This window comes from Pseudonaja textilis, chromosome 1 (genome assembly GCF_049901715.1).
Source record: "Pseudonaja textilis isolate UNSWEBS1 chromosome 1, rPseTex1.2, whole genome shotgun sequence".
Classification (NCBI taxonomy): Eukaryota; Metazoa; Chordata; class Lepidosauria; order Squamata; family Elapidae; genus Pseudonaja; species Pseudonaja textilis.
The window spans coordinates 21,130,243-21,143,798 of NC_141990.1; the positions used below are offsets into that span (position 1 = coordinate 21,130,243).

Sequence of the window (13,556 nt, forward strand, 5' to 3'; positions counted from 1 at the left end):
AAATCAACTGAAAAATCAAAGTATTTAAGTGCTGGAACCTGAAAAATATAGAAACATAGAAAAAGGATAGCAGAAAAAGATCTAATGGTCCATCGAGTCTGTCCTTTGAGATTTTTGTATTTTTGTTTTCTTTTCAGTGAATGAATGAATGAATTAAACCTCAACCTTTTACTTTATCCTCTTAAAGCATTATAGCAGAACTCTTAAAATAAAATAAAATAATTAATTATTTTATTTTATTAAGAGTTCAGGTATAATGTTTTAAGTTGGTAAAGTAAAAAGGTTGAGGCCATTGTTGTATTCTATATTTATTGTGCTGAAAAAATCCGGAAGTCAAATGCTTTTTCTCTTTTTCCTTTGTATTTACACCTTTCCCCACTCCCTTTTCTCTCTTTCCTATTTTCCTATCACCTTCATTTGCATTAATATTATGATAACATTAATAAAAAAATTAAGAAAGAGTTCAGGCATGATGCTGATTAGACTGGGATCAGAAAGATGTTTTGACTTTGTGACCTTTTTATACAGATCCCCCCTGGAGATCCACGGATTAAGACTCCGGGCATCTGCCTGCCGTTCATTAGGACAGCTCCAGCGTGCAACCCCAGAACATTTGTCCGTGAGCAGCTCAATTCAATCACCTCATTCATAGATGCCAGTAGTGTGTACGGGAGTGAAGAGTCTCTAGCAAGAAGTTTGAGGAACCAAAGCAACTCACTTGGTCTCATGGCAATCAATCAGAACTTCAGCGATGCCGGGTTGGCCCTTCTGCCTTTTGAGATAAATTCCAATAGCCTCTGTCTTCATACAAATAAAACTGCCAAAATCCCATGTTTTAAAGCAGGTATTTACTTGTTTAATTAATGTATTCGATTTATAAGAGCATCCATCCTCAAAGCGCCTCTGTGAGTGGTTCAGTAATAAGAATATTACAGGTAGTCCTTGAATTGAACACCCATTTAGTGGCTGTTCAAAGTTACAACGGCAGTGAAAAAAGCGATTTATGACCATTTTTCACAATTACAACTTTTATAACAGGGGTGTCAAACTCAAGGCCCGAGGGCTGAATTTGGCCTGCGGGGTGCTTAGATCTGGCTCATGGGGCTGGCCTGGAAATAGCAAAGGACTGGGCTGCAGTGCCTCTGCCAGCAAAAACAGAGCTTGAAGGGAGGGCTGCTTGTGGCCCACTCAAGCTCTGTTTTCGCTGGCAGAATGCTTGGGCCGCCACAGGCGCCCCTAATACGAGTGATGTTGAGCTGGCCACACCCACCCTGGCCACGCCCCCTGCTCCCCCCAGGTCAAGCACAACTCTGATGTGGCCCTCAATGAAATCGAGTTTGACACTCCTGCTTTATAGCCATCCTTATGGTCATGTGACCAAAATTCAAATGCTTGGCAACTGCTTCATACGTATGACCTTTGCTGTGTCCCAAGGTCATGGGATCACCTTTTGCTAACTTTTAACAAGCATAGTTATTGGGGAAGCCAGATTCACTTAACAACTGTGCTACTAACTTATCAACTGCTGTGATTCACTTAAGAGCTGTACAAATAATAACGTAGGCATTTGGAGAAAGAAGAACTGTGTCAGGTGAAGCTCCATTCAAAATCCAAGAAAGAAAACCTTAGACTCCATTGTTATAGAGAAAAGGACTTTTACTGAAAATTGAAGTGGTAGCATCGGGAGAATACCAGATCTGAGGCAATAGGTGCAAAAATCACATATAGAAAGTTATTTCATGTTCCCACCCCCAATCGTTCAGACTGGCCATCCAATCTGAGATGTGTATAATGGCATGTGGGACATCTTCAGGTGGTGTTTCAGACATCTGGTATGCCAAGACGGTTGACCTTGGCCTGGACAGATAAGAGGCTACATCTGCGCAGTAAGCAAGTAAGCATAGTAAAGAAACATTTCACCAACTTTTACATTTCACCAACTTAAACCTCCAGCACACTTGCCCCCACGAAGCCCAATTTTTCTTCCCTCCCCCCATTTCTATGGCAGTGTTGTGGTTAGGACGGGTGTGGTATGGACGGCTGAGGAGAGCAAGGGGCCAGGACCGTTAGGGAGTGGACTTCTGCCTTCAGAGATTGTGGGGGCTGGCAGCAGCGATGAGGAGGTTCCCCAGGAGCCTGTGCCAAGTGCGTGTGCGCGCAGGGCTGCTTGCAGGAAAGAGCAGCTGCAGCAGCACAGGCGACTCCAGAATAAGGCTGCAAGGTAATGGCCCCTCCTTCAAGAAGATAAAAGCCAGCTGTGAAGTGGACGTTCTTTGTAGGAAGCAAAAGACATTTTGAAACTCGAGCCTCGTGGACATTGCAGTATCTTAAGTTGGTTTTTGAAGACTCTTGTGTTGTAAAATATCTCTAGATAATCTTATCTGTTATTCTTGGCAGCCTCGCAGTTTTGGTGAGGCTTGTGCTTATCAAAGTTAATTACTTTGCAGCAGCCTTTTAACCGGGAGGATTCACAAGAATCATTAAAAGGTTTCTGTTCTCTTTGGTTCGTGTTTGTTTTATTGGAAAAGGGTTTGGGTCAGAAGAGGCAGCCGGAATGACAAGCAGAAGAAGGATTCCTGGAGGATGACAAACTGTTTTAAAAAGTAACACAACCCCCAGGATTCACTGTCCAAGCTGACCAAGGCCTGGAGGAAGAGTCACATTTTAAAGAACTTTTATAAAATGTTATTTTAAAAAAATTAATAAACCAGACATATTGTGTATTCAGTTCTGGGACATTGCATGCTGGTTATATGTGCATAGTGGGATGAAATCTGCAAAGTAGATAATACTGGATAGTGTCCGCTAATATCCTGCTTTGATAAAGATCCATAGCCCAGCATGGCCAAGATGGGTTTTTTGGATGCAGAAGTTCAGCTTTAACATCTCTAGTTAATTAATCACACTAGGGACAAGGCCTGAGCTGGACACCTTCTTGTTATCTAAAAATGCTCTGATGATATAGGAAGAGGCAGAGAGGAATTAGAGTTTGGTAGTCTGTTTTCCAGTCAGAACATCCTCAGGTTACATCTCCAACATAGTCAGGAAGAATAAGAAAAGGGTCTCTTAAAATTCTGGAAAGCTACTGCTGGAGAGTTGCACTGTTATGGACACCAGTTTTTACACCTGTGAACATCCCTGGGATAGATGCCTCCTTTCACAACCAACATGTTCCAGCCAAATCCCCTTACTTAGGGGTACCAGATTTAGACTGCAAGAATCCACATAACCTCTAGATTGCAGAGGGTATCCTGCAAGTTAACGTTTTCCAGCTTCCTTTCTGAAATGTTTAGAATATTTGTTTTTGTTCATTTGTTTTCATTGCTAAAACCAAATAGAACGTGTCATGGTTCAACTTTGTAGGAGATGCAAGGGTCGATGAAAACCTGGGACTGACAGCTATTCACACCCTCTTTCTTCGGGAGCACAACCGGATAGCCGGGGAACTGAAGAAGTTGAATCCCCATTGGAATGGAGAGAAACTCTATCAAGAAACGCGGAAGATTATTGGTGCTCTCAATCAGGTATTGAATGTTCTCATGTTTATCTCATAGCTTTTGCTGCTTTTAAAGAACGTTTTGTTCACATAGCGGTATCCAAAGGGATATTGCAGGACTGAATATTGTGTCCAAAATAGATGTCTTTTTAGACAGAAAACAAATGAATAAAGGAGGGGGGGGGAGTCTTGTCCAAACTTTTATCTTACATGACTTGTTCTCAATATTCAAAACACTTTTCATCATTAAGCACAACATACATATGTCTCTTCTGCTGTTTTAAGTTAGCACATTTCAGAACATGGCTAATTACTCTACAACTAATACCTCAAATAACACATGGAATTTTAAAACATAGGCTAAATATACTGAATGCTTTACCTTACTGTAATGAATCCCACTGGACAACAGATGGTAGATGAAGTAGTGTGGTGGCCTAGAGGTGGAGTTCTTGCCTCGCAATCAGGAAGCTGTGAGTTTGATCCTAGATAGAGGCAGATGTTTTTCTCTCTGGGCACAATGAGAATATATCTGCTGAATAAAATCCCACACTGGCGACAGGAAGGGCATCTGGCCCGTAAACATTCAGCTCCATTCAGTTGCCCAGACTCCACCCCATAAGGGATTATGGGGTCATTAAAAGGAGATGATGAATAGATGGTAGATGAATTGAAGCCACAAAACAGTTGGATCTTCAGGCATTCTTTTTCAATGGTTTCAATTGTCAAGAATGGAATATAATGCCAGAAGATCAGCTCATTTATTAAGGTAATGCTATTATTGATTTGGCCAGAGAAAGCAAAGAGCAAGATAGGAATAAAGGCTACCAGTGTCTGAAAATAAGTTTTTCCTTTCCTTTAAAGTATTTCATCGACTGCTTCTTAATGCTGATATCTCTAGATGTCAGAATGGTACTTTTCTTACTGTTCTCCATTTTACTCTATTTCTCTGACCCATAGAACTACGCCGCCTATGGCTGGACTTAAGCGTAGTACACAAAACTATCTGCTACAATGTCTTACCAGTCAATGACTACTTCAGCTTCAACTGCAACAATACAAGAGCACACAACAGATACAAACTCAATGTAAACCACTCCAAACTTGATTGCAGAAAGTACGACTTCAGGAATAGAGTGGTCAATGCCTGGAATGCACTATTGACTCTGTTGTTACATCCTCAAACCCCCACTCCTTTACCTTCAAACTATCCACTATTGACCTCGCCACATTCCTAAGAGGTCTGCAAGGGGCATGCATAAATGCACAATCGTGCCTACCGTCCCTGTCCTATTGGCCCCATTTATCTGTACCTATTTCCTGTATTCATACTCATGTCTATTCTTATACCTATTATCTTGTAAGCGATTGACAAATCAAATCAAATCAATCAATCAATCAATCAGTCAATCAATAGTTTAGGAGAGGCATTGTCTTACTGGAGCCACTAATCACCACTGTGCAGTAGTGAAGGGAAGCCATTTTGTGATTTAGCTATGGCTGGTTGATGCTATCTATAGTGGTGGGATTCAATTTTTTTTACTACTGGTTCTGTGGGTGTGGTTTGGTGGGTGTGGCAGAGGAAAGATACTGTAAAATCTCCAGTCAGAGGTGGTATTTGCTGGTTCTCTGAACTACTCAAAATTTCCACTACCGGTTCTCCAGAACTGGTCAGAACCTGCTGAATACCACCTCTGGCTATCTATCAAGAGTGAGGAAATTGCCTCAAGTTTGATTCTTCACCTCCAAGTGAAAACAAACCAGTGTGATGTAAGAGATATAAGAGAGAGTTTTTCCCCCTCGTCTGTAGGACTGAGTAAATCCTGTGGAGAGGATTTCATAAATGAAGGCAGCGTTGACTAAGGTTAAATGCAAATTTCTGCAGGTTGCTATTAAGCATTACTTCCTTCACAACTAGTCCCCTAAGTTGTCAGGAGACCAGAACTAATATTTTGGCTGGGGAATTCTGGGAGTTGAAGTTGCTAAGGTTAGGAAACACTATAGTAGTTGAACTGTAGGGAATTTTGCAAGGCAGATGGCAGGCAGAAAAGTGATTCTTCTAGAGCAGGGCTGTCAAATTCATGGCCCGCAGGCCGTAGGCGTTATGTACTGTCCCACACCCGGTTTAGCGAAGGGGAAAAAAGTCACGATACATCATATGACGATGCCATGACAGCGTGAGTTGATACCCCTGCTCTAGAGGATGAAAGGTAACGGAGGGCACACTTAACAAAACAATCTGGATAACCTGGTGTTTTCTGTATAGCAGTGCCTGCCCTCTACAATGAGACTCTCCTCAAAAACCCTGTTTCCCCCATCCCAACTGGTATTTCAAAAGTTTTATAGATCTGGCTCTTCACCTGGGCCTTTGGTTAGAATGAGTTACCTCCTTTTAATGATGTTTTCCTGTTGGTTTTGTCATAATGTCATCTTTACTCTTCTTTTTCTTTTGGGCTGTTTGTTTTTAATATTTTAAACAATTTGTAAATCACCCAGATTTGCTGGGACTCATGCAGGATATGGAACTGGATATTTGGCTACGCTATTTCCAAAAAGCAAAAGAATTACATAAGGTTGCCGTTGAATCAGATCAAAAGATCTACCATTGTTTCTTAAGTTAGTTTATAATTTGTCCTCATTTTCTGAATGCTTGGTATTAATACTTAATACTTAATACTCTTGGTATTAAGTCATCAGGTAGGAGTAAATAAAGAAAATAAATAAGTAGGCTGAGGCCCTTGGGGCTTACATTGTCTTTGTATCATTGCAGATATTCACATACAGAGATTACCTACCTCTGCTGCTGGGCAATGATTTCTATAAACGGCTACCTGTATACAGAGGCTACAATAAGAATGTGGACCCCTCCATTTCAAACGTTTTCTCCTTGGCCTTCCGATTTGGGCATGGGTCTGTCCCACCCTTTGTACCCCGCCTGGATGAGAAATTCCAGAACTCGCTTCCCTATTCCAGGACCCCACTTCATCTCACTTTTATGGCTCCATGGAGGATTGTGGCGGAAGGTGAGTTAGTTCTCTGAATCCCTCTTGCGCTGGGTTTCTCTAAGATCCCACCCATTTCTTGAGAACTTAAACCAAGCCTGTTCAAAGCACAGCCCATAGGGCTAGGAACTATTCAATGCTCCTAGAAACAACCATTTTTGAAGAACAGGAACGAGTAACTCTAAATCTCAGGCTTGATGTTGTTTTTCCTAAGTGTTAAAATATTGTAAAAATGTTGTCATGGAATATGGGTCATGCTGATCTTTTAATTTAGCTTTTCTGTCCTAAAGTTTCCTTTCCTGTGCTATTTGCATAGCTCATTGCTATCAGTATGTCTAATCTTTACTGTAGGGTAAAGTGTTACAAACCTATCACAGATATCTAATACTTCCTTTTCACAAGATAGTAAACTCCACCAAGGTGTTCTAGATCCTCCTAGAATGCAATGTAAACATGCCCGAAATCTGTCTGATGCAATCCTGCAGCTTTGATCCAGGAAGTAAACAATCATTGTTCTGTAAATAGTACCATTGTCTTTTAAAAAAGCAAAATCCTGCCCAGGCTCTTCCCCCTCCACCAATACAGAACCTTAAAAAAAATCCTGGGCCCACCCATCAGTTTGAGTTGCCTATATGACATTCTCTAAAGCAATGTCAATGCAGCCTTGAGCCCTTAAATGCTGCTCATCTCTACTGCATAATGGAGAAATAACAATAGCATTTAGACTTATATAGCGCTTTTACAGCCCCCTCTAAGCGGTTCACAGCGTCAGCATATTGCCCCCAACAATCTGGGTCCTCATTTTTCCGACCTCAGAAGGATGGAAGGCAGAGTCAACCTTGAGCCTGGTGAGGTTAGAACTGCCAAATTGCAGGCAGCTGGCAGTCAGGAGAAGTAGCCTGCAGTACTGCACTCTAACCACTGTGCCACCACCTCCTGCCAACATTGGCTCACTGAAGCATAGGGCTATCCTACAATGATATTTCAAGGAGACTGACATTTCTAAAGCAGGGGACCAACTCCCACCCAGAGGGACTTTGGGAGCTTCTGCCACCAGGGAAGAAGTATGAAGAATAACTGAGATACTGGGACCTGGGAAAACGCCTCTTTCAGACAATGGGCCTTGGTGGGCTGCCTGGGGGTTAGAATAGGCAACATTTTCTAAATTGAGGTCCTCATTTTCATGTCTTGCTGGCTGCTGCATTCCAAACTGTGATTTGCGTTCATTTAATTCAAATGTATATTAGTATGGATTAATTTAAATTATGTTCATATACTTAATCTGATGATTATGCTGCATGTATTATGTAAATGTCACCAGTTTCACATTACACGTGATAAATTAACAGCTACTTCTGGAATGGCTCTGAGTCTCAAAGATTTGGGGAGCTCACTAGGACCATGGGGTCACAGATTATGAACTTTTGATGTGGACAAATTATCAATTAATCCTGTTTAGTGATGTAAACATGGCCAATAATGAGAGAAAAGATTGAAATTGTAATCTAAACACAAAGATCGATATATTTTGACCTTCCATGGGATAAACATAGCCAGTTTAATTGTGCCAGTATAATAATAAATCATAAGGCAGCTTTAAAACTGTTAAACCCTGTATCAAATTTCTCTTTTTTGCTTTCTTTCCTTCCTTCCTTCCCTCCTTTTTTCTTTCCACCCTCCCTCCCTTTTCCCTTTCCTTCTTCTTTCTTTCTTTTTTTCTTTCTTTCTTTCTGTTTTCTTTTTCTCCTTTAAGTCATTGCTGACTGCTGCATTAGTTACTATACTTTTCTTGGAGATATTTCTTAGAATATTTTTGCCTTCTTCTTCCTAAAATTGAAAGAGAGAGAGTGATCAGCACAAGATCACCCAGCTGACTTTGGGCCTACAGTAGAATGGAAATGTAGGAAGCAAGCTACTAATTAAAAAAAGACCTAAAGCTCTGGAAGCCTTGGTTAGAAGATACTTTCCTTTCAGAGACCATAGTTGTTTTTCTCTTCTAGGTGGCATTGATCCCCTTGTCCGTGGCTTCATGATAGACCATTCCAAGCTGATGAGGCAGGACCAGATGATGGTTGAGGAGCTTCAAGAACGGCTCTTTGCACAATTGGAACATATTGGTCTTGATCTATCAGCTCTGAACCTGCAGAGGGGACGAGACCATGGTTTGCCAGGTACAGTAACCTATTGTAAAGGCAGATTTATCATTGTCCTTTCAAAAGCAACTTAAGAAAGGCTGTCCAAATTAACAGAATAACAGAGTTGGAAGGGACCTTGGAGGTGTTCTAGATCTAGTCCAACCCACTGCTCAAGCAGGAGATATACCATTCCAGTTAAGTGTCCGACCAATCTCTTCTTAAAAACCTCCAGTGATGAAGCACCCACAAATTCGGAAGGCAAGCTGTTCCACTGGCTTAATTGTTCTCACTGTTAGGAAATTTCTCCTTAGTTTGCTTTTCTCCTTGATGAGTTTCCATCCATTGTTTCTTATCTTGCCTTCTGGTGCTTTGGAGAATAGTTTGACCTCATCTCTTCTTTTTGGCAAATATTGGAACACTGCTATCACCTCAACCCTAGGCCTTCTTTTTGCTAAACAAGACATACCCAATTCCCCTGTTCTTCATATGTTTTAGCCTCTAGTCCCCTAATCATCTTTGTTGCTCTTTTTAGAATCTCTACATCTTTTTTGTAATATGTGATCAAAACCAGTGGTGGGATTCAATTTTTTTTACTACCAGTTCTGTGGGCGGGGCTTGGTGGGTGTGGCAGGGAAAGAATACTGTAAAATCTCCAGTCAGTGGTTGTATTTGCCGGTTCTCTGAACTACTCAAAATTTCCGCTATCAGTTCTCCAGAACTGGTCAGAACCTGCTGAATACCACGTCTGATCAAAACTGAATGCAGTATTCTAAGTGTGGTCTTACTAAGGCTTTATAAAGTGGTACTAATTCTTCACGTGATCTTGATCTGGTCCCTCTGTTAATCTTAGAGCCTTAGTGGACAAACACTTAAATATGAGCCAGCAGTATGCAGCCTCCACCAAAAAAGCCAATGCAATCCAACATCCCTAGTTACCGCTATTGAGCCAGGGTTCACTTAATCTCTACCTGTACATTTGGTTTTTCTTGCCTAAGTGTGAAACTTTTCTCTACACTGAATTTCATTTCGTTAGATAGGTCCCAGTGCTCAAGTCTTTCAAGATTCATCTGGATCTTGAGCCTATCTTTTGGAGTGTTGGCTATTCCTGCCAATTTAGTATCGTCTGCTGAGTTGATGTGTCCTTCTGTTCCCTTATCTAAACCATTTATGAAGATATGCTGGGCCTAAAACAGAACCTTGTGGTACCCCACTGCTTACTTCCCTCTATGTAGATGTAATTCAATTGAGGTACAGATATTTGTCTTCCTTTCCAACAGCTTTCAGAACTGGTGGGACCATAATTCCCAGAATTCTAAGAGCAGAGGTGGTATTCAGCAGGTTCTGACCAGTTCTGGAGAACCAGTAGCGGAAATATTGAGTAGTTTGGAGAACCGGCAAATCCCACCTCTGAGTGGAGATTTTACAGTATCCTTCCCCTGCCATGCCCACCAAGCCACGCCCACAGAACCAATAGTAAAAAAATTGAGTCCCACCATTGTCTTAAGAGGGCTGACTGATGAATTCTGGGATTTGCAGTCCCAGCATATCTGAAGTAGGAGAAGACTGTTCTTACACTTTATGGGCATTTTTTCTTTCCTGTTATCCTACCCTACCCTGCCCTGCCCTGCCCTGCCCTGCCCTGCCCTGCCCTGCCCAAACCCTATTGATATGCATGATTTCACTAGTTTTTTAAATAGACCCAAAATGAATCCCAGTCTGACAGAGACACTAAAAAGATGCCTATTATGTAACACCTGCTTGCAGATCCTACAGAATTCTTGAAATAATTTGTGTGGGAAAGTCACCTTTTTCTTTACGTTCTTAAAACATACATCAGATTTGTTTCCTATTTAAACAAATCCAGCAACACAAGTTGGATTACTTGCAACTAGGGATACTTGGGGAAGGGGGGAAAACTCAAGATGGTTGCTGTGATACAGCCCCACCCCCTTTTAAATATAGGAACTTCCCTGTCTGTAATGATGATTGTTCCTTCTTGTAGGGTACAATGCCTGGAGACGTTTTTGTGGCCTTTCTGCTCCAAGCAACGAAGCCCAGCTTGCTGCAGTCCTTCGCAATCGTAAACTGGCAAAGCAGTTCATCAACCTTTATGGGACACCTGAAAATATTGACATCTGGATCGGAGCCATGGCTGAGCCCTTCGTCCCAAACGGGAGGGTGGGACCTCTCATGGCCTGTCTCATCGGAACTCAGTTTAGAAAACTCCGAGATGGAGACAGGTGGGTGCTTTTCAAATCATTTATGAAATCAATGGCAACATCTGGATTTGGCATACAGATTTAATCCAGATGTTGCCATTGATTTCATAGCTATACTTGTTTTTGATTTTAAGTGATTGTGTGATATGGTAGTTTTAATTATCATTTATATTTTGATAATTACTTTGCTACAAAACTATGTAGTCGTACTTAGTTTTTTGGGAGGAAAATAAGGGGGAAAAAAGCTGCTTACCAGCATCCATCAGTATTCTTCTGGTAGCGTGCTACCAGTGTGTGAAAGAGGTGAGGGCTGTTTGGAAAGTGAAATAGTATTTGCTGTGTGAGCAACTGTTCTGTACTAAAGCTGCTAACTATTCTCTAGTCACATTGCCAAGGCAATCACCAAATTACCAACACTGAGGGTTTCTGGTGGTCTCCTATAGAAATACTTCCAGGTACAGCCCAGCTTAGCTTTTTAAGATCAGCCAAGACGATTAGTTGCTTCTCCCTGCTGTGACCAATGTCCAGAGAAGCTCATCAAAAGAAATGATTTTCTATGATTAACCCTTCAGCTCTTGGCTCACTAAAGTACTATTTTTACTTCCTCAGGTTAATTTTATTATCATTTCTATTATGATTTCTATCATCATTATTCACCTATTGCAACTTTTCACCCTTTTTTTTGGCAGATATTGGTGGGAGAACCGTGAAGTTTTTACCTCATGGCAGCGCCGTGCTCTGAGAAGTGAGTCATTTTCCCGTGTCATTTGCGACAACACACACATCAAAGAAGTGTCCAGAGACATTTTCAGAATGAACCGCTATCCAAGAGATTTTGTGAGCTGCTGTGACATCAAGAGTCTGGATTTGTCAGCTTGGAAAGATTAGAATCAAAATCAGAGCAGAAGGATGAGACAGGAAGTGTGGGACAGGACCTTAAATCTGCATGGAGAACCTGGAACCTGAGGAACTTATAGCCCCTTTCGCTCATTACTCTAAAACATGAAACAGAATGGCGCTAACCAGCTTCTTCTGTCAAGGACAGTTCATTTTAATAAACCAGACACTGGGAATCAAATAAAATTGGGCAATTAACAAACTATATAAGTAAATACATAAGGAAGTTGTGGTCTCCCTGCACAGTATTGCATATTTGTCAGAATCCTGATTCACTTCCCCAACTACCACATTTTCCTGAAGTGAAAAGCATTTGGATCAGTTGTACAGAGTATTTCCAGATGGGAGCATTCATTGGGGGGGGGGGAGGCAGGGGGGAGGGGGAGATCAGGATAACCATGCAGCCAAAGCCCTGAATCTTTTTTTAATACATCAAATGTGTAAAATTCTCAGCCCAACTCACCTCACAAGGATGTTGTTGTGGGGAAAATAGGAGGAGGGAGTGTGCTGGATATGTTCACCACCTTGAGCTATTTGTGAAAGTAATAAAGGCAGGAAGTTAAATAAATAAAATATGGAAGAAAAGGGTGAGGTTTTGACCACACAGTTGTAGGTGTCCTCTTGATTTTTTTGATCTCCTCCCCCAAGGATGTCCTGTTGGGAGAGTCTTGTAGAGAGTTGGTGCCATAACTGAGCACTATTATGTTGTTGTCCATCAAGTCTCCCACAGGAGAGGAACCTTCAACATAACTAAGTTTGTACTGGAGAAGTTGAATCAGTCTGAAATATATGCTATATCCTATAGGATTTTACAGACCAAAACTAGCACTTTGATTTGTAGCCAGAACCTACTGGGAACCATTATATAACCATTATCAATGTTATGTGTGAGTAGTGACTTTCATCTGCCAACAAATAGGCTACTTCATTTTGCAACAGTTGTTTTTAAGTAGTCTTCCATGGTAGTACCATGTACAGGGCATTCCAGTAATCTAATCACTTTCTTGAGCTTCTGCTCCACAAAGCTATTTTGTTAGCCAACATTAAAAACTTTGGATCAGGTGCATTGTGTTAACTTTGACCCTGAATCAGGAGTAGATGTTTGCATTCTCTTTAGAATAAGGTTTTTAATGGGGCTCTGAAAAATTTACAGACACGAAGCTGGATTTAAATTCTTCTCTTCAGTTATGTACACAAAGAACTGGTATTAGTTGGGCATCTAGCACTGTCACTTATAAACTCTGGGTATGGGTATGGGTATATAATGTATATGGATAAATAGCCTGTTGCTTAATATCAGTTTTGTATTCTAATAATTGCTTAGGCATAGCTGGGAGAAAGATCTGGTTATTTTTTAAAGAGAACTGTTGATAGGATCGCATCATTAATAAAAATGGAAGGATACAAAGAGCTGTGTCAATACTTTTTGAATTCAGAAATATAAAAAGATAATTATGCTTATAGGCTGCTGTTTTATGTGGCACAATATTGTCTGGTTTATTCTTCTGGTTTTCTATGAAATAGATCTCTCTAAAGCAAAATAAGTTTGCATCCACCCTCATTTCTCTCCAGATTCAAGCTTTCTGGATTAGAAATGTGCAAATGAGCATATATTTTTGTATATGTTGGACAAAAAGTGAAATGCATCAGCTCACAAGGTGTTAACTTCTAAAGTTTCCTGGGGGAAATTTAAAGCATTTTTTTAAATGCAGGGGATTACAGTATTTTTGCGCAGAGCCTTTCCTATTCACCACTGCTAACATCCTTGTCTAACCTAGTAAATAATGTTGTACATTCCACAAATTCT

General features: G+C 40.9%; 1 protein-coding gene across 2 annotated transcripts in view; it reads left to right on the forward strand.

Annotated features, from left to right (window-relative positions):
• The window catches only part of LOC113441577 (eosinophil peroxidase-like), a 28,646-nt gene extending 15,489 nt beyond the window's left edge, over positions 1 to 13,157 (forward strand). For both annotated transcript variants that reach the window (XM_026708653.2, XM_087927656.1), the window contains exons 8-13: positions 529 to 844; positions 3,364 to 3,524; positions 6,267 to 6,519; positions 8,499 to 8,669; positions 10,636 to 10,873; positions 11,542 to 13,157. In XM_026708653.2, coding sequence (XP_026564438.1) covers positions 529 to 844; positions 3,364 to 3,524; positions 6,267 to 6,519; positions 8,499 to 8,669; positions 10,636 to 10,873; positions 11,542 to 11,740 — 1,338 coding nt within the window. In that variant the 3' untranslated portion in view covers positions 11,741 to 13,157. The remainder of the gene's footprint in view (positions 1 to 528; positions 845 to 3,363; positions 3,525 to 6,266; positions 6,520 to 8,498; positions 8,670 to 10,635; positions 10,874 to 11,541) is intronic.
• Positions 13,158 to 13,556: the final 399 nt, after the last annotated feature.